The 27,909-nt window shown below is 36.3% G+C and overlaps 2 protein-coding genes across 3 annotated transcripts in view; one reads left to right on the plus strand and one right to left on the minus strand.

Annotated features, from left to right (window-relative positions):
• The first annotated feature begins 2,271 nt into the window (after positions 1-2,271).
• Positions 2,272-10,358, plus strand: bcl7a (BAF chromatin remodeling complex subunit BCL7A). Its single transcript, XM_054612814.1, has 6 exons — positions 2,272-2,586; positions 5,832-5,913; positions 6,038-6,134; positions 6,848-7,000; positions 8,324-8,427; positions 10,031-10,358. The coding sequence occupies exons 1-6, from the start codon at positions 2,495-2,497 to the stop codon at positions 10,103-10,105; spliced, it is 603 nt and encodes a 200-aa protein (XP_054468789.1). The 5' UTR covers positions 2,272-2,494; the 3' UTR covers positions 10,106-10,358.
• A 5,714-nt stretch (positions 10,359-16,072) lies between these two features.
• Positions 16,073-27,909, minus strand: part of clip1b (CAP-GLY domain containing linker protein 1b) — a 32,844-nt gene continuing 21,007 nt past the window's right edge. For both annotated transcript variants that reach the window (XM_054612676.1, XM_054612674.1), the window contains 8 exons: positions 25,978-26,084; positions 20,893-20,938; positions 20,639-20,682; positions 18,575-18,650; positions 18,324-18,489; positions 18,186-18,238; positions 17,982-18,094; positions 16,073-17,035 (listed from right to left, as the gene is read on the minus strand). In XM_054612676.1, the coding sequence (XP_054468651.1) occupies positions 16,798-17,035; positions 17,982-18,094; positions 18,186-18,238; positions 18,324-18,489; positions 18,575-18,650; positions 20,639-20,682; positions 20,893-20,938; positions 25,978-26,084 (843 nt within the window). In that variant the 3' untranslated portion in view covers positions 16,073-16,797. The remainder of the gene's footprint in view (positions 17,036-17,981; positions 18,095-18,185; positions 18,239-18,323; positions 18,490-18,574; positions 18,651-20,638; positions 20,683-20,892; positions 20,939-25,977; positions 26,085-27,909) is intronic.

A 27,909-nucleotide genomic window follows, 5' to 3' on the forward strand; every position in this document is an offset into this window, starting at 1 on the left:
TACTATTATTATTTGTATTAATTATATTATAATTATTGTTATTGTAGTTGTTGTTGCAATTAAATAATGTTATTTTTTTTTGTCATTACAATTGTTATTATTATCTTAGAATTTGCACCCTTCCACTTTGTATTGCAACTGCTACACAGTAAATCAAGTGTTATCTTATTTATTTTGGGTAGACATCAGGTAGACATGCAGTTTTATGATGAGTTTTATTTATAAGAAAATTGTAAAACACTTTTTAGGTCCCTCCACTTAGCATTTATTAGCATAATATAAAGTTAAATACCCATTATAATGTAGTATTAAGCTAAATGTGTTATTAATGTATCTGTCAGTAACTCCTCCTGTGGACAACCATAAGTGGATGCTGCTGTATTAACACATAATCATTGACAATATTGTAAAATACACATTAAATGATATAAAATATGGCTTCATTTTACATAATTGCTCGCCTAGTTTAAACTTACCTGGGGTTTTCAATCTCACAAGGTCCTCCATCTTTTCTTTCCCATATCTATCAATGAGAAATCAGCTATGATGCAAATATAATATAGACAGGTTATAGTCAACAGAGTCACAAAGCCTAAAACAGCTACTGGAGAAGAAATGAGGAGTTCTCAAAACAAAAAAACAATGCAAGAGAAGTCTTGAGAGGACTGATCACAATCTCAAGTCATGTTGAATAAGACTGGGAATAATTATAATAACTTTATTTATAAAGCGCCTTCGAAAACACCTTTAAAAGCAGCAAAATCAAGAGAAAGCTCAACAGTGAGGCAAAACAGCAAGACAAACTAAGGTGAGAGTTACACCCTGATAAAACAGTACAATATATGAAACAATAAAACCAATCCAATCGATAAAAATAAACAAAGAAAATAGACTAAAAAATAAAATTAAAATAAACAAATAAAATAAATGAAATAATTAAGTAAAATAAAATAATAATATCAATAATAAAATAAATCAGTAAAGCGATGACATTACATTAAGCCAATCAGTAAAAAAGTGTTTTAATGAGTGATTTAAAAGACTAATTAACTGAATATTTTCTTCCAACAGATCTGATTCTGTTATTCCTCAGTTATTTTAATAAACACAGTTATTTTTGGTCGTGTCGTATCCTTTCGGACATCTTCCACACAATGACAGGTGAGATTCACTTCTTTCCATTGTGAATATAACACCATAAAACATGCATCAAGCTTTCCAGAAAATGCCCTTAGAAAAGGTAATTAACAAATATATGTATTTACTGTATTTAAAGTTAATGCTGCTGCTAATAGCCCAACTTTAATCTACATGCTTATTTGTACAAAATGTGTGCTTAAACATAATATTTACAAAACACAAGTTGGTTCAGTATCATGTTAACTATCATAGTTATAATAGTTATTCTGTCTGTATATATAATATTTCAGTTATTGTGGAATCTTTACTGTTTTTATTGCTTAGTGCTATTTATAATACTTATTTTTGATCTTGTTTTTTTTACTATGTCTCTTGTTTGCACTATACTCTATGCTGCTGTAATCCTGTAAATGTTCCCTGCTGCAGGACTAATAAAGGATTATTTTATTTTATATTATAATATTTCAGTTATTGTGGATTCTTTACTGTTTTGATTGCTTATTTATAATACTTGTTTTTTTATCTTGTTTTTTTACTATGTCTCTTGTTTTCACTATACCCTATCCTGCTGTAATCCTGTAAATGTTCCCCGCTGCAGGACTAATAAAGGATTATTTTATCTTATAATACTTGTCTAATAAAGGATTCTTTTATCATATCTTATGTTATGTAAAGTCTCATGCTGGCCCTGTTTCACAGTGTGGCATAAGTGCATTTATTAACCTTAATAAAGATAAGATAAGATAAGATAAGATAATCCTTTATTAGTCCCGCAGCGGGGAAATTTGCAGGCTTACAGCAGCGTAGAGTAAAGTGCACACAAGAGAAAAAATAAAAAAATAAAATAAAACAAGTATTATAAATAAGCAATAAAAAAAAAAACAGTAGAAAAAACAACAATAACTGAAATATTATATTTACAGACAGAACCCCCCCCCCCCCCAACTATTTTAACTTTTTTAACTATTATTGCACAGTGTAATGTGTAATGTATTGCACAGGTTTTTATTGTCATGTTATTATTGTCATGTGGTTGTGCAACCTGAGCACTTAAATGCTTCATGTGACAGAGCATGAAGCTTCACAGCAAAGTTGTGCTAGTTGTGAGTAGTTGTGAGTAGTTGTGAGTAGTTGTACAGCAGTGTTGGAGGCCTCTTTGTTCTCCTGCACACCCAGCAGGGACACAGATCTGTCTTCATAGTGCAGCTGCAGCCAGCCTCCCCCCTTTTTTCCTCTCTGTGCTCTATCAGTCCGCGCATGCGCAGTAGCTCCTCTGTGCGCTCCACTGTTTGCATTGTGTCTGAACTGCCGGCGAGCTTTTTTAAAAAAACAAAACATTAAACCCACCGCGGCAATGTCGGGCAGGTCGGTCCGAGCTGAGACCCGGAGCAGGGCCAAAGATGACATCAAGCGGGTCATGGCCGCTATTGAGAAAGTACGAAAATGGTAAGAGTGGAAGAACAGTCAGCCAGGCTTCGTTATCTAACACGAGAGAGGCTCCAGCGTGTTGGGGGAGGAGGGGGACGGGGACGGGAGTGCGGGGTGAAACTGAAAAAGGGTGATTTTTTATGAACGCGGGGGATTTTCCGAACAAGTACTGGCAGCCTGGGTGCACCGAGGGGGAGCACTGGCGCGTAGCACCGCGACAGCCCGCTGCACACAAATACAACATGTACCCGTTTTTTTTTCCTACAGGGTTGAACCCAGAAGCCATTTCGATGCAGGCACATGAAAGCCATTGCTGCTGTGTTGTTTGCACCCTGAAGCTGCGGGTTCCTGCTTTATTTTGCATAAGTGTTTATTTGGGAACATTGGGAACAGTTTAGTCCGTGTGGAGTTTAAATGAAGCTTTAGGTGCGCTGGAGGCGGAAGGCACGGCGGCGGGGGTGGGGTTAGGGGGAAGTAGTGCATGGCTGAACACGTAGTGACTCAGTGTTCACGTTAAACACCGAACACACAATATGCACACACATGCGGGAGAATAAACACGCTTAATGTCGTTGTACGCGTGTAACACCGCCCCGTGGCAGCTTTTATACGGCGTGGTTTCTTTTATCAGGCGGTTTAATCAAACGTCCCTCAGGTCAAAGGCAGTTTAAGTTAGTGGGGGATTTTTTTTTTTTTTTTTTTTTTTTTTTTTTTTTTTTTTTTTTTTTTTTTTTTTTTTTTTTTTAGGATTTCAAAATAAAACACACAAGTGAGAATTAATTACAAATGTGCTTTTTAATTATTGTTTTGTTTTGTTTTCTGCTGCTGTTGTATGAACTAATAATGTATGCTACTAAACTTAAACTTTAAAAAAGTTACTTTTTACTGACTTTTACTCAACTAGTACAATAAGTACATTTTTAAGATGAAGAAATTTAAATATATGAAATTAAAGTATAAAGTACAAACAAACAAGTATTTTTTACATTATATACATATTTTACATTTATTTAATGTAAAAACAAGTCATTTTTACATTATATACATATTTTACATTTATTTAATGTAAAAACAAGTCATTTTTACATTATATACATATTTTACATTTATATAATGTAAAAACAAAACTAATATACTAATATATATAAACTAATAATGTATGCTACTAAACTTAAACTTTAAAAAAGTTACTTTTTAAGATAAAGACTTTTACTCAATAGTACAATAAGTACATTTTTAAGATAAAGAAATTTAAATGTATGATATTAAAGTATAAATGTAAAACAAACAAGTAATTTTTACATTATATACATATTTTACATTTATATAATGTAAAAACAAGTATTTTTTACATTATATACATATTTTACATTTATTTAATGTAAAAACAAGTATTTTTTACATTATATACATATTTTACATTTATTTAATGTAAAAACAAGTATTTTTTACATTATATACTACTTTATACTTTAATTTCACTACATTTCAGAGGCAAACATTTTACACTACAGTTATTTAACAGCTTTATACTTGTACATTTAAGATAAATTGAAATACATATTAAGATAAAATAAGATAATCCTTTATTAGTCCCGCAGCGGGGACATTTACAGGATTACAGCAGCATAGAGACATAGTAAAAAAAAAAACAGTATTATAAATAAGTAATTTTGTTTTCTGCTACTGTTGTATAAACTAATAATGTATGCTACTAAACTTAAACTTTAAAAAAGTTACTTTTTACTGACTTTTACTCAACTAGTACAATAAGTACATTTTTAAGATAAAGAAATTTAAATGTCTGAAATTAAAGTATAAAGTACAAACAAACAAGTAATTTTTACATTATATACATATTTTACATTTATTTAATGTAAAAACAAGTATTTTTTACATTATATACTACTTTATACTTTAATTTCACTACATTTCAGAGGCAAACTTTTTACACTACACTTATTTAACAGCTTTATACTTAGATAATCCTTTATTACTCCCGTAGCGGGGAAATTTACAGGATTACAGCAGCATAGAGACATAGTAAAAAAAACAGTATTATAAATAAGTAATAAAAACAGGAAAGAATATTAAGAAAAGTAAAAGTAAAAAAATCCACAATAACTAAAAATATTGTATATACAGACAGAATAATTATAGTATTGCAAGTGTTAAGTGCTGTACCAACATAAAGTAGCTTTGTTATCAATTGTTCCACCTTAACCAGCTAAATACTGCTTACACATTCATGTAGAAATGATAATACAATACTATTATATCCTATTGTATAACACCAAATTAATTATGAGTGCTTTTATTTATGTACTTCATGTGCATTTAGCTAATCACACTTTAACTAATTGACATTTTCAGTGCAGGACTTTCACTTTAGTTTCTTTATTGCAGTAATGCTACTTTTACTTTGAATACTTCCTCCACTAACGCTTAGAAATGAAACAATCAATGGATTGGATAATCAATAAATCAATCCAAAGAACAATATCCAGAAAGAGTTTTGATGATCGATTAATTAATTGTGTTTCCAGCTTCTCTAATGTGAATATTTGCTATTTTTTTTATGGGTTTTAGACTGTTTATCAGGCATTTAAAGATGTCAAACAAGGCGTTTGGGACATTTTATAAACCAGAGAATTTCCGTGGGTGTATTTTCAAGTATTTTCCTTTTTGTTTACTCCCCTATGATTTCCTCTATTACTGGTTTTGGTTTATAAAATGTCAGAAAAACTTCCTGAAGCCCAGTTTGATGCCTTTAAAAGCATTTTATTTTTTGTAGTGTAATTGCATTGAGAGACATAATAAGCCTTTTGAGAGTCTATTTATTGCTAACATAATACGTCTCCTGCTGTGATAATCACAATACTTTCCATTCACAGACATATTAAGTAATTTGTTTACAACAACACTCACCAGCTCCAGCCTCTAGAAATATGATAATTTGCTTTATATCATTTAAAATTTGATATCTCTTGGTTTTGGCTGGACAAAGCAAGTCATTTGACGATGTCATAATTGGATGTGGGAAATTGAAAATGGCCGTTTTAACTAAGTGGTTCATTTAAAAACGTTATCAAGAGAAACAATAATTAGTTGGAGCTCTTATGATGGCCTTGTTTTGTAATATTTATACAGTATCATTTATAGAGTATAGTTTTCTGTGACAGGGAGCTGCTTTCAGGTTCTTAATGGTCATAATGTAATGTATGGTGCATTTGAGTCAGCTTATTTTTTCCGCCGCTACACAGGGAGAAGAAATGGGTGACTGTTGGAGACACATCACTCCGCATCTACAAGTGGGTGCCGGTGACGGAGCCCAAATCAGATGATGTGAGTTCAGCCTCTTTAAGAGACCTTAACACACTATGACCTCATGTTTTCAACTCAAACAAACATATATATATATATTTATTTTGTGTGTTTTTGAACGCTGTACTTTGTCCTCTCGTTGTAGAAGAACAAAAATAAGAAGAAGGGTAAAGACGAGAAATACGGCTCCGAGCTGACGACTCCAGAGAACAGCTCCTCTCCAGGGATGATGGACATGCACGGTACGCACTGACCGCCTTAAAGGACACACACACACACACACACACACACACACACACACACACACACACACACACACACACACACACACGTATGTAAATATAAAAAAACAAAAACATAAATATATAGTTTAAGTTTCAAAAAAAGATTCTGTAATTTCTCAAAACAGCTGCTCACTGTAGTTTTTATTTAAGAATCAGGAGCATTTGTTGGGGACTATTTTCAGCAGCGGATTAATACACATTTGGTACACACACACAATACTTGTTAGTAAATACATTCAGTGTGGACTTTTGACTTTTCATGGTATTTACAGACAATAATGAAGTATAATATTACTACTTGAAACCTCCTAAAACACCTACAGAGAGAAGAATCATTCAAAGACTTCTGAAGATATTCACAGAACTTTTTTTTGTCTTTTTGTTGCTTTTTCTTAATGCTGCAATGTCCTTTCTTTTTTAAATAAGTGGTATTTCATTTCTGAAACCTGTAGATAATCTGTTTTAACCAAAAGTACTTGTGTTTTGAGTAATCTGGACACAAACCTGAGGGTTTTATGCATCTTCTGTCAAAAATGTCGCACTCATTTCGTACTTATTCTAATAAAAGATCACAGAACTATAAAAAACTGTATATTTTGTATATTATGTTATATATTTCTGACACTCTCACAATGACAAAAAACATCTAACATCTGTGTTTTTTTTTCTAGATGACAACAGCAACCAGAGCTCCATCGCCGACTCGTCCCCGGTGAAACAGGAGAACAGTTGTAGCACCAGCCCGGCCCCGGAGCCCGCCGCCACGTCCCACCGCGAGACCAGCAGCGAGGCCAAGACTGACCAGAGCCCCGACAGCAAGCGGGGTCAGATGCCAGCACACACACACACACACACACACACACACACACACACACACACACACACACACACACACACACACACACACACACACACACACACACGTAAACGTTACCAAAGACGTGGTTGGTCTGTCTCAGCCAGCAGCGCGGCCGGTCGACCACTTCCTGTTTTTGTTTTGCCGCTCTAATCTCGTCTCTCTGTCAGAACCAATAACATCACGCTGAGAGAGAAAGGACTGCTTCCCGTTATTTAAATATAACTTCAACTGTCAACCCTCTCTCTCTGGTTTCCCTTTTTAAAAGCCCAAAAACCTGATGGAGACTTGACATGTTGGTCTCACGCCTTTCAACCCACCTATGCACTAGAAATTCAAACTAGTATATGAATAAATAAATCACAAAACACTGCAAAGGGAAGAATTGTTTGAGACCTTTCTCATTTCCAAATGAGAAGGAATGAATAGCCAGCAAAACACCTTTCATTATCTATTTTTTTTGGGGGGGGTGGTTTCTTTTGGAGAATCTTTTGAGTCGAAAAAAATGTCAGAAAATAGTCCAAAAAAATGTCCATTACAAGTTCCTGAAGTCCAAGTTGAAGTCTTCAGATTTGACTTCTGGTTTGACAAAACATATGAATAACCATATAATTGTATTACATAAGACGGAAAAAAACAATTTAAGAAGCTGGAACCTGCGGATTTTGGCGTTTTTGCTTGAAAAATGATTTAACAATGAATCGTTTTCTGTTAATCTGCTAATTATTCCATATCTCAATGAGCCCCAACTAAATATATTGTGTTTCGACGCTTGTGCACTGTGAAATATTATAAGATAAGCAGAGTTTGCTATCTGAAAACTTTTAATAATAATGTCAGAGGAATATTTCATCTATTGTTTGGTTTCGAAAATGTATAATTAATAGTCAAAATCTGATCATCACATGTCCCAAAGACGAAGGTGTCGTCTTCAGATTTCTTCTTTTGTCAAACCAGCAGTCCAAAAAAATCAGCTGTAATAGAAGAATTAAAAAAAAGAAGCAAATAACCGTATTTGACTAGGTGGACATTGTACATGTCAGGATATAATTTGACCTTTGCAAAAAAAATTCTAATTAGATCTTTCATCAGTTTTTCTTCTTCCCGTGTCGGTTAAATTAAACCGACCTTCAGTTTCAGAGGGTTGAAATGTTAAAGTGCAGTATCTTCTCACCGCCACACGGGGTCATTAAAGTGTCAGACAACACGTCATCACCACCTCTGTGTATTTAATGCTATAAGATAAAGAATGTCTTCCTGTTCTGATGAGTTGACTGGTTCTCCTCCTCAGGTAAGACCTCCCCTCCATCAGAGACCTCAGAGAGAGCACCAAGTGCCAAGAGAGACAGTCTGTCCTCAGGGGACAAGGACTCCTCAGACAGCAAAGCCACTCAGGTACCAACACGACTTCACTCTACACTCACTAACTGTTGGTTTAGACGGTCAGATCACCCAACAAAACATATTCTCAGATAGTCTTTGTTTTAATAACTGAGATTCCTATAAAATTTCTGTGAGGAAATAAATAAATTACAAAAATGTATAATAAATTGACTTCTGTAAACTTCAAAATCAATATTTCTTTCTTGAAAAATGCACAAAAAAACAACTGTTAAAACTGTTGTCAGGGATGTTTGGAATAGAGACTGTAAACAGGACGTTGTTTTACTTGAAAGAGACACTGCTGCTTAAATTTGATCACCACAAACAATATTATATTTCCTCAGTCGTATTGATTTGAGACAAGAAAATATACAAAACATGTCGCTTTATTAAAGTTGTTTTCACTTTTCTGTGTCTCTTCTACAACTTCAACAATACCGGTTGTTGCTGCTGCTCTCAGTGAATGTTGAATGGATATTTATAGTCACAGAGACAGTCTGTCCTTGGAGCGTCTGTCACACTGTGCCTTTGTTTATATGAATGTTAAGTATATATATATGTATCTACACTATATCCTTTATTCTTTCTTTCAATACATAGTTGGCTTCCACGAAGATTTTGACCTTTTAAAGTTCTTAAAATATCTTTGTTAGCTCAGATAAAATGTGAAACATTTACATTCAAATCAGTGGAACTAGAACAAGAAACGGCAACAAACTGAAAACAATCCCAAAAAAATATATTATACTTTCAAACTTTGGACGATACCAAAAACTTGGAAGTTTTTGAATTTGAGGAGGAAAAACAAAGGCATTGAAAGTTTTTTATATAGACTGAAAACAGTCATTGAAAGTGCTTAAATGAAGATATTTTGTGAAAGACCAGAAATTCAACGTCTTTTTCTGTTTTCTTTTACTGAACGTTAGTAAATAGAGCACGTTCTGCTGTCTGCATGCATGTCCTCTGCAGTTGTGCCATTATTTTACACACCACCTGCCTTAAGAAAGTGTGACTCTTGCAGGAGTGATTTTTAAAGTAAAACGATGCAGGTTTAGAACATAAACGCTAAGCGAACATTCAGCTTTGGCTGGAAAATGTAAATTCTAGGACACGCAAATCACCAAAGATCAGCTGTACATCCACATGGTCCGATGCAGAGCCTGCAGCAAATCAATGGAAGTTAACACCATTAGTGTAACAGTGAGTAACCTTGATTTGTGTCTGTGACTATGCCGTGTTGGGGGCTTGAATGTTAGGGAATCAGTCCTTTTTAAAAGTAATTTAATTTGGTGTTTAAGAAGTTGTTGGAACGCAGCAAATCATTGACAGTTAACAGTAATTAACGTTTATTTGTGACTTAAACTAAGTCATGTTGGGGGTTTGAATTATAGGGAATTAGTTCTTTAAATGTCGTTTAATTTGGTGTTTCGATTAAATGGCATTTAAGGTGGTGTTAAAAAAGTCCTTAAGTGATGCAGATGCAGTCTTGGAATTGTAGATATTCTTGTCTTTAAAAATGGATATTGTACAAACTGTATTCTATTTTTCACAAAAGAAGTTTGTATTATTAATATTATTATTATATTAATTATGTTTTCTTTATTTCTCCCTGTAGGACCTAGAGGAAGAGGCCCCGCCCACCAAGAAAAGCAAAGGGGAGTCTTCGTCTCAGGACTTTGAGGAGAGTTAAATGTTTGAGGGGGTCGTTCCTCCTCCTCCCCCTCCTCCCTCCCTCTGCACCTCCCTCCATTAACTCTAGATACATTAGGGCTAATGGATACACCGGCTCTCCTCTCACTACCCCCCTCCCCCCGTCCTCACACTCCTCTGCCACAGAGGGAGAATAATGGATATTACCTCTATTCGCTGGTCTCTCCTCCGTGCTTCCTTCCAGTTCTCCACACTTCTTTCACCAATGCCAAGAGAAGCTCTCCTTTGTAACCAGGGGGGTAGGGGGATGGGGGGATGGGGGGATGGGGGGACTCCAGCCACCGCCCGCCAGGCCAGACGCCAAACACTGACCTGCATCTGTGACTAGAAAGAGTTAACACTGGGGATCTGAGATCAGGACGGGGTCGATCGAGGCCGCTGCTCTGAGACCGATTCTAAAAACGTTTCACTGCTAATGGTTTAGCTCGAGAGGCTAAACTGGTCTCAGATCAGCGGCCTGGATGGAAAGGGGAGGGGGGAGAGGGGGGGTAACTCCACCCTGAGACCACGTCACTTCAATCCTCCCGATTCGCCTCCTGTTAGACTAATGTTCTATATTTGTTTAGGAAACGTTTAGGGTTTTTTTCTCAGGAGGGTCAATGCACTGTTATGGTATGTCACAATCGATCACAGATAGATTTTGCTGCTGTAGTGGAAGTCTTTTTTCTCTATCCATGAAGAGTTCTCCATTCACACATGTGTTTTGTTTGTTTTGTTTAGTTTGTGGTTTGTAGAAGAAGAAGACGGTACTGGTCGAGATAAACTCTTGGATAAGTAGTGAGGCCGGCGGCGTAGGTAGCGTAGATCCTGAAGGTGTGCCTTGAGTTGCTACGTTTTAGGTCAAGCAGGATTTGAATTACAACTTTGGTGCCATGTTTTCTTTTCTTTTTTTGCCTTATAATCATCACTAATTAGTATTCTCCAATATTTATAATCAACCGCAACACTTTTTTGTTTATAGCTGAAGGGATAGTTCAACATTTCTTGATGCGCGAGATAAAAAAAAAAAGAGGATGGATACCACTCTGATGTCTGTATGATAAATATAGAGCTAGAGACACGGTTAGCTTAGCTTAGCATACAGACTGGAAACAAAGGGAACAGCTAGCCTGGCTATACCTAAAGGAACCCATCTATAAAACAGGCACGAATTGTTTTTAAACGTCTGTTTTTAGACAGAATTATTGAGATTCAGAAGTGCTGGCAGACAGATTTAGCTCAATAATTAACAAGTTATATTTTTGTTTTTAATAGTATAAGAAAACAGTTTAAAAACGACAAAATGTGGTTTTACATGATGTCACGTGCAAGATTAATTTCTTGAACAATTACATTTATTTAAACAACATATAACATGATAATTAGTGAGCCTTTACTTTGCTGTTTCCAGCCTTGATGCTAAGCTAAGCTAACTTTATATTTACCATACCGACATAAAAGTTTTTCCCCAAAACTGTGGAGCTATCCCTTTTTTTTAAATAGTTGGACACTACCCAGAATAACTTTCATCTTCTGGACTTTTTAAACATCTTCAAACCTCATAAATCAAAGTCCACGCTCGCTGGTTTGTTTCTACTTCAGGTGGCTTTTTTTTTGTTTTTGTTTTTTCCCATCCTAAAGTAGAACCTGACCAGTCACTGGGACTGGTTTTCCCGTCTGGTCCACCATCATGACGTCTCATCTCTGTGTATCACTACTTATCTACGACAGAAGGGTCCAGTCTCGGTTCTAATCCTCCTTCAAGGTGCTGTCTATTGGCTGAATCCAAACACGACTCCTGTGGCATCAAGCTCTCGGTTTTTGTGCAGATTTGTGCATTTTACTTGAACTTTATATATATATATATATATATATATATATATATATATATATATAAATAGTGCGGATTCAGACCTGTGACCTCTAATGTTCAACCTCACCCATGTTAGACTAAGTTTCATTAATATCTTCTCGTGAATATGGATTGAAATCAATTGAATCACTGCAAACCAATGACTTCACCACACAACAGGGGCTATTAAGAAGTACTTTACGACGCAGAAATACTTGATCCGATTTCAGAGAATCAGCATTCACATGGATGGAGAGAAAAGAAATAAAAACAACTGTCTCGGTTTAGAGGATGGATTAGCATATACCTCATTCCCAGTCCAGCAGCGCTGGAACTTAAAAATGCTATTGTATTGACATTAACAGTTATAAACAGCATTATGTACACTTAGTTTGAAAAATAAAAAAAATCTCACTTATGTTGTAGCTTTCACCTGATTGAGCCGATTGCTTATAGTTTGCTCATAACTGTGTTTAAAAAAAAAATAAAAAAAAAAACAGAGCTGTGAGATATGAAATCTTGTATTTTTTTTTTTTTTTCTTGGGACCATTTGTTTCACTTTAGATCTTGTACAGATTTATGGTTTGGTTTGACTTATTTATTCCATCAGTAGTGCTTGGTTTTTATCATGTCCAATGGTTTGTTTTCTTAATAAAATTCACAAAAGTTGCTGGTGTTTGTGTTCAGTGTTTGGAGGGAAGGGAACACCGTTACATAGATAGTATTGTATAGTATAGATATTTGCCCGAAGTACTTTTTATAGTACTTCTTGTGGTTTTGAATCGGCTCGTGGTTACTAGAGGAGTATTTCTTATTTTATTAAATAAGGCTTTTTTTCCGGAAATGAGGTTTAATTATGCATCTTTAAATCATTTATATAATTTTATATATATATATATATATACATACATATATATCTGCATATGCACGTACACACACATATATATATGTGTGTGTATATATATATATATATATATATATATATATGTGTGTGTATATATATGTGTGTGTGTATATATATATTATATATTTATATATATATATACATATAAACAGGCAACTTTCAGGAAAATACTTCCGTTAATCACTTTCAAGATAAGAAAATTGTAATATTTTTATTTTATATATACTCTTTCATATATGTATATAATTGATAATGAATAATGGATGTATAGTGTGGTATAAGTACTTTTACTAAGAAATGATAGTACTTCTTCCACCACTGCTGCTTGTAGAGTGACAAAAAGAAAACACAAACACAAGCTTGTATTTCGTAGTATTTCTAATGGACTGTTCAGGAGTATTCAGTACATAGAAAACAGTGACATTTTACACCACGTCAACATTTGTAAAATAGTTACATATATAAAACATTACACTAATAATTAGACGCATCACTTATAAAGTACACAATGTTTTAAAGTCTTTACAAATGGGATTTTCTTTTCTCCTTATACAACGTGGATCTTATCAACAGGGCAGAAAAATAAAATGTAATACACATAAAAGCTTTGTTTTGTCTCATGGCACTGTGTACTTTTATCAGAAGGAAGCCTCTGATTAGTATTTACAAAGACTCGTGTCAGTGGTTAGTCACATCACGTATTATATAATACACTGTTACACTAGAAGATTCAATATGATCCAAATATTGTGCTTAAGAACGAGAGAAGTCAAATACAAGTCGCTTTAGTACAGGGTTCGTTTAAAGGAATAGTTCCTCATTTTGGGAAATACGCTTTCTGACAGTTAAATAAGATGATTGGTACCAGTATATTTATCATTATACTCTTATAACACTTTCAAAATCAGGATTAACAGTTTAAAACAAAAACGGTAAAAATCGATGCAGCAGAGCCAGAGATATCAACCTTTTTTAAATTCAACGCGTTCCTCTTACTTGTCAAAACCTGGCACCTACATTACCCACAATGCAACTAGATTCAGGTGTGTTACGCTAGTGGTGGCTAATGTAGCCTGGAGTCGTTAGCCTCATGTAACTTCTTTCTGAGTTTTCAAAACTTGTAGACTTCAATCGATCTTCAAACGGTATGGCGTCTGTCTCCTCTTATGTCACGCTTTTTCCAGCCATTTTTGGACACATAAAAGTGAAAATTTGTTAAGTCGAGAGAATTGTCACACTTTATCCCAGGCGGCCAATCAAAATCAAGCAAGAGGCGGGCTTTACTAATTCACCACTTTTACTTCCCGTTTTAATTTTCCACTAGGTGTGGTAGACACAGCGGGACGACGACAAATGTAGACAAAAGTCTGACATTAGTGGTATTAAATTACGATTAGGTATATAATTTAATAGCAAAGCAAAGAAAATAACTATATCTGCTTGAAATATATTATTTTCTTTCTTTAATAACAGTTTTTTGTTGCCGGTAGCGACGCTTCTCTGTGCGATTGTGGCGTCAGGCTTCAACCATCAGATGTTCTCGTAATCTGCCTATCAACACCTCTAAATCTCACTAATATCTTCTTTCTTTAATCCAAACAAAAAAACAAAGTGTAAAAAGCAACAACTCGCTGTTTACCACGTTAACAGACTTTGTGCTAAGCTAAGCTAAGCTAAGCCGCTATAACTAGCTTCGTATTCATCTTACAAACACACACGAGTGTGGTATCGATCTTCTCGTCTAACTCTCTGCCAGAAAGTAAAAAAGCGTATTTTAAAAACCAATTTTTAAAACATTATCTTTATAGAGGGCATTATGAAATAAAACAGCACAGAATAACCTGCACTGACCTTCACGATAAAATTTCGACGTTAAAGCGCTGTTTTGTGTTTTTACTGCTGAATCTTTTAAAGTGGACAGTGCAAATCTAAGTTAGTCTAGGCTTCTGTAGTTTTTCTATCTGGTGAGTTTTCATCCTGCATTTCAAAAGCCCACCTACACTACAGTAGTCCTAGTACAGACTGTACACCTTTAAATCAGTGCTAGCTTATGTCCCTGTAGGCATAAAAACATCACGGGTTAGTGAAAGAAAAGACAATAAATAACTCAATCTAACAACGTCATCATTAGCTATGAAAGAATCCTCGAGGATATTAACCAGAATGATGATCTATGGAAAAGTGATTACTCACAAATGTTGAGAGAAAACAAACACAAGGTCCATTTAGTAGCTGCTCCGGAGCTTTTGATCAAGTTGCCACACTGTCATGCAGAAGTAGAGGAACTTTATATCTGATATTTTACACAAACATACAGAGGAGAAGTCCTTAAAGTGCTCAGAAAACATTAAACTCTAACACCAAAAATGTAAGAAATGACGAAAAGCTGCAGAACAACTAATAAATGGACCTTTAATAAGAAATAAGTAAACTAATAAACTGACCTTTGTGTGTAAAAACCTGTAGAGTACCTCTTTAAGAGTGGCTTTTTTTTTTTCCTGCAGTCTTCATCTGTACATGAAGTACACACAGCAGTACACTACATCCACTGAGGAGGACAGTGAGATGCAGTTGAAAGCTCTGGAATAATGGCAGAAACCTTGAAAAGCTACAATTTTCCAAAGTCGAGACGTAAACGTATAACTTGTTTCCATAAATAAACATTCAGGTTAAATACGGCGGAGTATAAGGGCCACTTAAAAGGTCAAATAAATATTAAGTTTAATAAAGAAAGTTATAATATTTAGTTTTTAAGCATAAAGTTGTTATATTTTAAGAATACAGTCATAATATTCAAACAATGAGGTTGTAAGATAAAGAAAAGCACTTTTGAGAATAATGTTGTAATATTAACAGAAAAGTCATAATATGTCCAGAATAAAATAATATTTTGAGGAAAAAGATGTATTATTTCAGAATAAAGTTGTAATATTTCAAGAATTAAGTCATAAAAAAAAAAATTGAATGTCATTTGTAAAGTTTTGATAATAAAATCCTAATATTTATAGAAAAGTTTTAATAATTACAATATAGTTAAAGAACGCAGTCATGGCAATAATTAGTAAAAAATAGACACTATACAGTATAAAACAAGCACATTTAACATAATTAATTCTCATGAAATGTCATGTTCATGAAACATTTGATTTATTGTTCAACTTTATTTCAAAAGTAAGTTTTCTACAGTACTTTATACTGTATTTAATGTTTTCATCTGTGATTCCTGAATTTTGTTTCTTTTGTTGTTGTTGGAGGAAATATTATGACTTTCTTTACTCGATATATTACAGATTTTTTCCTCTTAATTGTCAAAGGTTCTCTATAAATTTAACGTCTTACTTCTTTAAATCTCGTGGCCCTAACACTCCGTCGTATGTTGATGCACTGGAGGAAATACCTTCCCAAACATTAAAAAGTAGAACGTTGACATGGCAGTATAACTCTCTCTGATTGGTTTTCAGCCGTACAGACTTGAGGAATGCGATACAGAACAGGAATGTAGAGTCGGAGAGGAGCTTCATCTTCCCTTCGGTTTCACCTGTGCTTCATTTAGTTGCATCATTATTTAGCTGAATAACAAACAAAAGCCCCCAAAAAACGACACTTATTCTTATTCTTAGATACAAACGTTAAAAACGACGAGTGCAGAGGACGGATTCCTTTTTTGTTATAAACATCAATATTGCACCGAAGCAGCATATTTGGACGAGCATTCTGCAGAACAGTTTCTTTATAGAGAAGAGCTGCAGATAAAGATAAAGGTGTAGGATCAGGACGGTGGCTACCAGTGATATGCATAAATACAGTATAAAAATACAATATGGAAGAATCTGGAGGGAGGTGAGTCGGGCTGGACTGCGGGAGAGTGAAAGGTGAGTTAAAGAGAAAAGGGGGAGGAGTTAAGATGCAGGTGAAGAGGGTTTTTCATTTGGAGCTTCTAGAAGGTCTGGTCGTCGTTGCAGGACTCGGTGGCGTGACCGAAGGCCTCGCAGATGTCGCAGTAGGGCCTCTCGTCGGCCCGGTTGCCGTGGTAGGCGGTGTGAGGTACGGAGTCGGGGCTCTGGGCCTGGGTGGGGCAGTCCTCCGTGTCGTGGAGGTCGAAGCAGTCGCAGATGTCGCAGAAGAGACGCGGCGTCGCCTTCTTTTCCCTTTGCTTTGACACGCCTTCCACAAACCTGTGAGACAGAGGAAAGGGTTTTGTGCGTTTGTGTGTGACACGTCTTGTTTCTCTGTAGCTGCTCTGAGCGACATGTTCCAACTGTGGATTAATCCGCCGCTGAAAATAGTCCCCAACACATAAACGTTTTCTGTCTGTTTGTATGATTAAAATGTTCAGTTATCAGCTGTTTGAGAGAATTTCTGCACCTCCTTTAAAAAATGAAACTATATATTTGTGTTTTTAAAGACTTACTGTACATCTGCAGTAGGAACTAAATGGCTAACGGAGCCACACCTTCACAGAAAATCCACCATGTTTTATCCCAGTTGGAAAATCAGATAAAGAGACAAACGAAAGCCCAAGAAATTAGTACATTTGTACGATCAAGTGTTGGAATGGTTCATATGTTTGTGTCTAAGATAAACGGTCATCTTTACATCTCTGTTTTTGTACAGATTAAACAAACAAGATATACAAATTGTAATTAGGGAACTTTAGAAGTGTTGGTAGATAAGATATAAGAAATAAGATAGATATAAGATATGAGGAGAGGAGAAGAGTAGAGAGGATAGAGGAGAGGATAGATGAGAGGATAGAGGAGAGGATAGAGGAGAGGATAGAGGAGAGGAGAGGATGTAATATATAAGAGATAAGAAATACTTCATCGTCTCTCAGGGAAACTTGTCTCGGCCAGGCTAGCTGTTTCCACCTGTTTCCAGTCTTTATGCTAAGCTAAGATAACAGTTGGCTTGCTGAAGCTTCATATTTACAGTTCGTAAAAGTGAAAATGATCTTCTCATCTAACTCAGTATGAAAGAAAAAACTACTAGTTGGTTATTCTCCATTTATCTGGTGTTCACCACCTCGATGAGTTAGCATCCCAAAAACCAAACTCATTCAATTCACAATATAAAAACAAAGAAAAGCATCACTGTATATTTCCATTTTTTCATATTTCTTACCCGTCCGTCCCGTCGTTGCCGTTGAACTCAGCCAGAGCGAGCTTCTTCAGTTTGATCTTCAGCTCCTCGTTCTTCCGCTGCAGATCCACGATCACGCTGTTCAGGAAGTTGATCTGCCGGAGACGAATGGAGACATGGATCATCTTCACGTGGACACAGATCAGAACGTGAGCTTTATTTTGTGAAGCCTCCTCACAGTCTTACCTGACCCTCAGCGAACTCCTTCTCTTCTCTCAGCTGCTCCAGAGCTGCATCTCCTGCAGAACATCACAAAAAACTGTTTGCAAAAAGAGACATTTTTAATCCAGAACAGTGTGAACGCTCTAATCCTCGTCTGCTCACCTGTGGGTGGAGCCTCTATGTCCTCTCCCTCCGACACCTGCTTTCCCATGAGCCTCTGCTCCAGACTGTGAACGCGGCTCCTCAGCTGAGCTTTGTCTCCCTCCAGCGTCTCCACGGCGGCCTGCAGCGTCTTGGCCATGGCGTTCTCTCCTCGCAGCACGGCGATCTGCAGCGACGGAGAAAACGGATGAATCAGAAAAACACGCAGAGAAGTTTAAAAAAGAAACGATGAGAAGGTCAGCAGTGAGTACCTCGTTCCTCAGAGTCTCCAGCTCCTGGTCTTTGTCTGACCTGTCGCCCTCCAAACCCTGATTGGAGATGGTTTCTCTGTGGAAAAATATAGAGGTTTAGAGAGTCATCTTTGTTCAAAAACAAGTTAACCCAAATGTTTATCAAGGGAAATCATGGACAGAACATCTGCATCTCCAGTCCGGTTTTATTGTTTGTCAGCAGGATTTAAGTAAAATACAGTCTGATTTTCTTGAAACTATAAAGTGAGTTTTATGAATTTCCTTCCTCATAAATCCTTTTCATTGTTTATGAGACTTTAATGGTAGAAGTGAACGTGAACACAGATTATGAACGATTCCTTTTAAGCTTCATAGTCACCAAAGTAAATATTGGACTGATTGTTCACAAGCCACATATCTTCCAACCAATCTGACACTGAAATGGCATTTCTTTTTCTTTTTATTATTATTTACACTTCATTATGAAACTGTGTCAAGCTGGTCTCGTAAGACTGTAATAAACAGGAAGCACTGGATAGAGTGTTCCTTTTGTATCAAGCAGCAAAGAACTTGTAGTACGATGTGTTTGAGCCTTGTTGTGTGTGCACAAGATACAAACAAAATGTGGACCCACTCATCAAAACACGGCTCCATCATTCTACTAGTGGTCAAAAAAACTCCACAGGGTAACTATACTATTAATGTAAATATATAGCTTTTTACATTCTATTTACTTCTGTAAAACGTGAGCCTGACTTGACTGGAATATTGTATCCATGTTCCAGCATGAATACCATTTTCATACATAAATAATGCTTGATTTTTACATGAACACATTAATAAAACTGTGAGAAATCAAGAATCTTCTCTGTTGCAGCTCAGTGGATTAATGGATCTGCAGATTTTAAACACCTGCCTATAAAATCAATTCTATCAGATCATCCGACCCAAACGACAGCATCTCTGTTCCAGCGTTCTTCAGAAAGGAACCCTGATGTGAAGCCGGTCGTTTCACTGAATCACATCTCCTGTCTTCTTTTTTTATGTTCACCTGAGAACACGTTCTATTATTTCTGCTCTAATTATTGAGCTTCACCTCTTTATTTCCCTCCGGCCGACAGCACAGAGCTGTCAGCTGATCTCCACATCATCACTTCTCCTTCACTCTGTCGCTCTGATCTTAAATATCAAATACACAGCTTTGATCCACGACTATCATTAACACTTTATCAAACTCTGAAGGTTGAGTTGAGTTGTTTTAATCGTCTGATAACGGAGTCGAGAGGTTTTGAGACAATAAAAAACTTTTTTTTGTTTCCAGACTTAGAAAAGGATTAAAAAAAGACCAATCAAACACAAAGAATAGAAGTAAAACTTTTAAAATATCTAACTGTCCGATCAGATATGAAAAACAGTCTGTCAGGAATAAACTCTGTACTCATTTTTCAGTACTTGTACTTCACTTGAGTATTAGTATTCAAGGCAAATATTGTATATTTTACTGCATTAAATGTATTTATCAGTTATTACATTTTTTTCAGATTAAGGGTTTCTTAATATGATGCATTATAATAGATTTAACTACCCAGCAGTGTATAAAGCACATGCAAATATGTGAGTACTGCTTATATATTTATACAACATTAATAATGATCCAATAATACAACACTGACAGGGGGCCATCCTGCCTTATAATTACTCTTTTTTAAGTACATTTTATGTCTAATACTTTCATACTTTTACTTTTCCCTCCAAACTTTTAACTTAAATACATTATTTGAATACTTTCCCACCACTGAAAACATGTTATTTACATCTGCAAACCATTAATCAATGAATTAAGAAAGTAATCAAAGAAATTAGGAGTTGCAGCCCATCAGTTATTTATGATTTATTAGGGGAGAAATGTATTGATAATGAGGAAAATTGGCCTTAAATCTGCACACATCAATTTGCAACTTTAATTTTTTAAAGTGTGTGCATCTAGAAGTGACTTTCCGATAAGATCGGATCTGTTAAATAGGCAGAACATGACATACATAAAGAGTTCATACATATAAAGAATCTCATCTCCTGGTTTCTTACCTGGTCTTCATGTCTGTCTGTTGACTGTTGCGTTCCTCGTTGTGCTGAGAGTCAAACACACACGAACGTAGAGGCATTTAAATAGAAGCTAAACCCGTCTGAGCTTTAAGAGTTCAGTCACAGCAGGAAGTAAATCCTCACGATGCCAAAACATATTAATCCAATCACCGTTTCTGACTTAACGAACTCTGATCTATGGAGCTGAAGGAAGTCGTTTATATAATAATATTATTATTTTAAAGAAAGGTCAGTACCTCATCATGCTGCTGAGACTTCTGGGAGGCCAGCTTCAGCTCCTCTCTGAGAGGGAGGAGAGAGAAAAGAGAGGAGACACACTTAGAGACAGTCCAGTATCTGTGTCACCATCGCTGCTGTACGCTTAAACCTGTGCAGCCAGATGTGTTCACAGCTGTTAAACATGCACACACACACACACACACTGACATGCACCCACAAAATAATTTAACGATTTGGTCTGCAAAAAATGAAAGATGAGGAGCGTATTTCGGATTCTGTTATGAGCTGAAAAGTTATGTTGCAGGTCAGAAAAACTTGTATTTCTCTGCAAAATGAAAAGAGAAAAAGCCCCAAAGCCTTTTTATGGTTTCACTCACATCTGCAGCAATAAGTCCAATCATGTTTGTGCTGATTTAAAGAAAAATAAAGCAAAATTTTAAAGCAAAAATTCTGCAGATGAGAAAAATGTACTGATATGCAGAAACTAAATTCGGTTGGACAAAACAAGACATTTGAAGATGGATAGTTTCTGGCTTTTATAAACTAAATAAATCGTTGATTAATTGAAGAAAATGATGGCTAATTAACTGATAAATGAAAATAATAGTAGTTGCAGCCTTAGTTTAACTTTCTATCCAATAAAAACAGCTGAAACCACATTTACATCAACATATTCATTTAGAAATACTTTGTCTCCCTCAGTGGCACCATAACAAACTATACAGAAATGTTAAAGGAAAGATGAAGCACTACAAATACAGCAGGCCGCATTCATTTGCATCCAGATGTTCAAGACAAAAATACAAATTGAATGATGCTATAATCACATGAAAATTCAGTACAAAGCTGCTTTAAAGCTACATTAACTGAGTTTATGGCCACATTGTGAAACTTTTATCACCTTATAGAGTCTGATTTACACATCCAGCAGAAACAGAGCATCATTTAGAGCCTGCAGACCTGATGAATACAAGTCTTTAAGTCGTTTTAGCTCCGTTTTTGGTCTCCACCAACACCTAAGGGAAATATCTGCCTCTTTAACTGCTAAATGCTCCACTATGTACAGCATGTATTGAGAGTTTTTTTGCTGAAAGCAGCTGCCTGCAGAGTCATGTGATCCTTTTCTGTGGATTCATCACTACAATCAACACCTTTAACATAACACAGATATTTAAATATTAATTATAGCAGCTTTAAAGCAAACAAAGACTCCTAAAAAATGTTTTCTTTCAGATATATACAAGTAAATTACTTTTTCTAGCATTTTCAAAAGCAGCAAAATCAGTTTGAAAGTAAATGCACTGCATGCACTTTCTACTGATATAATCCAAAGACTGAAAAGCCATCTGTTGGTGTGTATCTGCTGCTTCATCGTCCTACTTTAAACATCTTAAAGGATTTAACAGCTGTAAAACCCCTCCGTCATTTATACACTCTGCACTGCTGCACAGATACAGTAGTGATACAGTACGCATGCATGAAAAATACCATCAGGATGTCATAAAGCTCACACTGTTATCTGAGCATACGATCAAATTTAGACCCAGTGACAGCTGCAGAGACTGTGTTGTCTGGGAATTTATGAATCTGGATATTTTTGGAACGATTTCTGCCGGGGAGAAAGTGAAATTAGCTCCATGTGGGTCATTCTTGGGATTTGTGTCAGAGGAAGAAGCTATGTGTGACTAATAGCTGGGTCTGAGCACCAGCTGGATGAAATGTTTATCTGCCTGCTGTGTAATCACATCGGACATGCCTCCATAGCATCCTCTCCACTCAAACACAGCAAGGAGGAGTATAGAGGGAAAAGGACTATAGAAAAATGTGTTGGTTTTTTTTTTTTTCACTTGCTTTCCCTCTCAGATTGTAAACAGAAGCAGAGAGAGAAGCAGCTGTGGCTCTGCTTCTCCAATTGTACTTTGGAAATGTATTCATGAACCATCTATAATTTAATAGTTTATTACTGTAGTTTTATGCTCCATGTCCAGCAGAGAGAATTGGAACTGAAACTTTAAATTCTACACCAAAACACATGGAGGAAAACTTCAACCTGCATTGATTCATTTGGGTCGATTCAGCCAGTTTGGTCCAGAATTAAATAACAATTGTTGAAAGGATCGTCATAAAATGTACGTTCCTCAGAGGATGAATCCTACTGACTTCACTCATCCCCTAATATTCCTTCTAGCGCCACCATGAGGTTAACAGGTTTTTAGAGAAATATCTCCATAACCATTACACGGATTGCCATGAAATTTGGTTAAACATTCATTTTCCCTTTCAGGATGAAAAGCAATAACTTTAATTCCTTAACTTTTCACCAGGTCATTAAATTAACTTGTTAGTTACTTTATTTTTAGCAAAAACCTGCAGAACTAACCTAAATCCCATCAGCCTCAGCTGTACTTTGTGTTTACTGCTAATTAGCAAATGTTAGCAAATGTTAGCAAATGTTACATGCTAACACGCTACACTAAGGTAGTAAACATGACGCCTGCAAAACATCAGCATTTCATCAAAGCACAGCCTCGCAGAGCTGCAGACTCTTGATTTGACAGCATCATTTTGTAAGTGAAGAATCATTATGACTGTGAAATTAAGGCTATATAAACACATTAAAAAATATTTTAATATTTAATTAATATTATATTTTTTGGGGGATATAAACAGCTGGTTTTATCAGACAAAACCAATCAGGATTTGACTGCAGTGACACCAAAAACAAGACAAAACACACATCTGAGCTGTTTACAGCCGCTCTCTGAGAGGCCACAAAGGTCACATTCATTCCACACAAACACACACACACACACACTCTGATGTCATAGTGACAGTAGCCGCCATGTTGGAGCCAGGCGGTCCTAGGAGGAGAGACGGATCGGTTACATAACGGCAGCAGACTGAAGAAGAACGGAGGAACACATCGTGGAGAGGAGACGGGATGGAAACTGTAACGGAGTCTCAGAGGTGTTTAACGTGACTCTCTCTTTGTGCTGAGGTTTAGAATGAATCCAACATTCACAGAAAAGCAGAAGCTCCGTCTGTTTCACTGTAACTGAAGATATTGGTTTGACATCTCCATCTGCTGCTGCTCCTCCTCCAGGAGGCTTCATTAATTGATGACTATAATTCAACCAATTAGAATCCATCTGGAGCTCTGACGTCACAGCTCGGGGCTCTGATGACTCAGGGGAGGTGTGGCGGGATGATGAAAAGACGCCACATACTTCTACACACACACGAACACACACACACACACACACACACACACACACACACACACACACACACACACACACACACACACACACACACACACACACTACACAACACACACACACACACACACACACACACACACACACACACACACACACACACACACACGCCAAGACATCCAGCTGGAGATCCACCACAACAAAGTCAAATGAAAAAAATGCTGTTAATAAGGTGGAGTATTTTTAACCCTGCATCAAAAACTGTTTCAGCTGAGTGATCAGTCAAAGCTCTGCTGGCAATTCAAATTTGAATGAATTTGTTGCCATGCCAACACGGCCATGAAAGGAGTCGGTAATACATTTAGCTGTCCACAGAGGTCTTCATTTTTACATTTAATGCTTTTAAATCAGATAATTTTGTGTGAATGCTCAGTTTTGTTTCATTCATTTCCATACAGTATGGAAATATATTAGCAACTCGCATCATCATCCATCACAGAGAACACAGAAGGGCCCTATTATCTTCTGAATTGGCTTTGCTCAGTGAATCATGCACAGATGGAAAGAGCGGCAAAAACTGGAGGGAGGTTCACTCAAAAGAGGCAACACAGTGAAATCATGTCTCACATGTGAAGCTGTATATCAGTGCTCGATACCAAAAGAAACCAGTATCAAGTAGTATTGTTACTTCTCCAGTCAACTGACACTTGCATTTGATTTTTTTTCTACCTAGATCTAGAAAAAAATGCAAAAAATCAAGCTGGGTGTATTTGTCGAGTTGGTAAGCGCACGAGATGCCACAAAAACGTTTGAAATTATGGCTTCACTAAACTTCTGTGGCGTCTTATAGAAATAAATGTGGCGGTGGTGACATTTGAAGCAATGAAGTCGACATTTTTTTAATTAAATGAAGTACTCTATCGGTGTCAGTATCACTTTAAGGTACTTGTATTGTCATTTTTTAAAGGATACTCAGTGCTACAAACATGTTGACGTCTCAGATCGTCTCTTTTTCGCATCAATCTGCTGCCACTTCATCATTTTATCAACAAAAGGAAACTCAGTACTTGGAGCAAAAGCGCTGCAATAACCAATGAAATTTGAAACTTAAATAATCCAATTTAATTATACTTTCCAAAGCCAGTAGATGCATGCTGGGTACAGGAATCAAATAAAACATGAAGCTCTTTTAACTGTAGGCTGGCTGCTTAAACTAAAAAGTCTTGTTTCCTTTATCTACACCTGTTAAATACAAAATATATGATATGTGTGGAGCATTTGAGATGTTTTGGAACCAACGAAACAACAACGAAATGGAAACCAAAGAGAAGGAAAAGTACATCCCAAAATCTGAAAGCTCCATGCATTCATAAATGTTTAAATGTATAAATGTTTAGAAAGAAATCTTAAGTCAACACGATTTATAGTTAAAGATCTAAACACTGTGAACAGTGAAACATATGACAGCCATTTCCCTCAGCAGAGTATTGTGCATTGTTCTCCACCGTCATATCCATAATCACATAATAGCACCCTCCGGCTAATTATGGGCTTTACACAATAATTTATGGCATATTTTCAAGTGGAAGCGTCTCTCTGGAGAGCCACTTTAATGACACATTTGACATTTCAGCGTTGGGATAGTCTTTATACGTGTATTTAGATGCAATGAAAACAGAATGCATTCATGCAGTCCTGTCTGTGTGCAGAGTTAGAGCTTGTGAATGTAGGCCGGGTGTTTTAATCATCAGTTTGGACCCTCCGGACAGATTAACCAAACCAGTTTAATGAACTGGTTGACTGGGGGTCACCTTTACAGGATGCACACACACACATGTGCACGCCAGGAAAAGAAAAACCACATTAGTTATCATGAGTACTCACATTTCCTTGCAGAGGACTCCGATTCTCTGGTTCTCTGAGCTGCTCCGCTCCTTGGACAGACTGAGCTCCTCCTGGTATTTAGAGTTCTGCTGTTTTAGAGCCTCAAGCTGAAGAGAGAGAGACACACACACACACACACACACACACACACACACACACACACACACACACACACACACACACACACACACACACACACACACACACACACACACACACACACACACACACACACACACACACACACACACACACACACACACACACACACACACACACACACACACACACACACACACGTTTTATTAATAATATATTCACAGCTGAAATGTTGTTTCACTTGAGCCCTATTCGGACTGGATTCATTTCTCGGGTGCTGTTAACCTGTCTCCAGTCAGTGATTATAATCCCGTCCAGTGTGTGGGTACGTTTTCACCCAAACTACAGCGATAATTACAGCTACAATAACTGATTCAGTGAACTGTCTGTTCCTCCTATAATTTAAATCCCGTCTGGAGCGACATCTTAGTCTTCTAACGAGGATCCAATAAGATGAAAGAAAAAATTAAGCCATCAGGAGAGCAGGAGCTCTTTAAACGTGCCGTTGTAAGCTACAGGAAGGTGCTGGTGTTCTCTTATGAGACCTGTGTTGTTGTTTTTTTGCCTAGATTTGTTTACATTACAAGTATGCACAGTTAGCCATAAGCAGTTCCTCTCTTCACACCCATTGGTAAACCACAGATAACTATGCAAGTGTCTTTTTCTAGGATTTCTTTGCAGATTCATGGACGTTTGTTTGCACATAACAGACATAATCTTTTGGTCAGAAAATGACGACAATTTGCAATGTGTTTAAACAGCTCTGTCTATTTGGATTGCTATCAAAGAGTGAATGCAATCAATATGTTTCATGAGTTATGACTCCAAGAAGTGGGACAATTTTTAACTCAAAATCTGCTTCCCCTTAAACTCTCCTGTAAAAAACAGCTGTAATAAGTCTTCTGTGGTTCTGGAGAAAGCTTTTTACTGTATATTCTGAAAAATTACGGATTTCTTGATAACTTGTTTAGTATATAAAACAGAGAAAAAACATAGTTTCCAAAGATGACTTCAAATTTCTTATTTCGTTCTACGAATAGTGCGGAATCCAAAGAGAGAGACATTCAATTTTATTAAATAAGACAAAGAGAGAAAAAGCTGGAACCAGCAAATATTTGACTTTGTTGCTTGAACGTTCTTTTAAACAATGAATCAATGATCAGAATAATTGTCGACTGGAATAACCACGAAGTTTAGGGGTTGAAATGCTGACAAAGAACCAGAACGTTCCTGGTTGGAGCTCATCAGAGACCTTTTGTTGCATCTCACTCTCCTTCATTACATGTTATCTCTATACTGTCTGGAATAAAGAATAAAAACGCTTCCCCTTCCTCCAAAAAAGCACTTATAAAAGTTGAAGATTAAATCTCTGTCGAGATCTTCAGCTCTACTGAACACCATCAACATATTTTCAACATCCCATTCCCAGATCCCATTGAAAAGCCTTTACATCAGAAGAAAAAAGCTGCAGTCAGACAGAAGAAGTTCTGGATCATTGAGAGTAAAACTGCAGTTAATTCTTAAAATACACAACACCTTGATGTATTCTTGGTGAGTCAGAAAGAGCGGAACGAGTTCAATCCACGTGAAACTAAAAATAAAATCCCAAAAGACGTCCCGTCCTCCAACTTCCCCTCATGCAAACTTTATGTTTCTCATTCAATTCATTCAGATATGTGGGATTCCAAAAAAAGAAAAAACATCTCATGAATCATCAAATTGACACGTGCAGTGCTCCCATCTCAATAGTTTTAAAATAGCAATAGTCAATAATTAATTAACAAGTGTTACTTTTAAATCAATGCATTTGTTGCAGCTGGCTTCAGAATAAAT

This window comes from Anoplopoma fimbria, chromosome 14, assembly GCF_027596085.1.
Source record: "Anoplopoma fimbria isolate UVic2021 breed Golden Eagle Sablefish chromosome 14, Afim_UVic_2022, whole genome shotgun sequence".
NCBI classification, from domain to species: Eukaryota; Metazoa; Chordata; class Actinopteri; order Perciformes; family Anoplopomatidae; genus Anoplopoma; species Anoplopoma fimbria.

Bases quoted from the DNA above. Each gene is read 5' to 3' on its own strand.
- bcl7a (XM_054612814.1), top strand. From the start codon at position 2,495: ATGTCGGGCAGGTCGGTCCGAGCTGAGACCCGGAGCAGGGCCAAAGAT. The intron at 2,587-5,831 runs GTAAGAGTGGAA...GCCGCTACACAG, and splicing joins ATTGAGAAAGTACGAAAATG to GGAGAAGAAATGGGTGACTG. The intron at 6,135-6,847 runs GTACGCACTGAC...TTTTTTTTCTAG, and splicing joins AGGGATGATGGACATGCACG to ATGACAACAGCAACCAGAGC.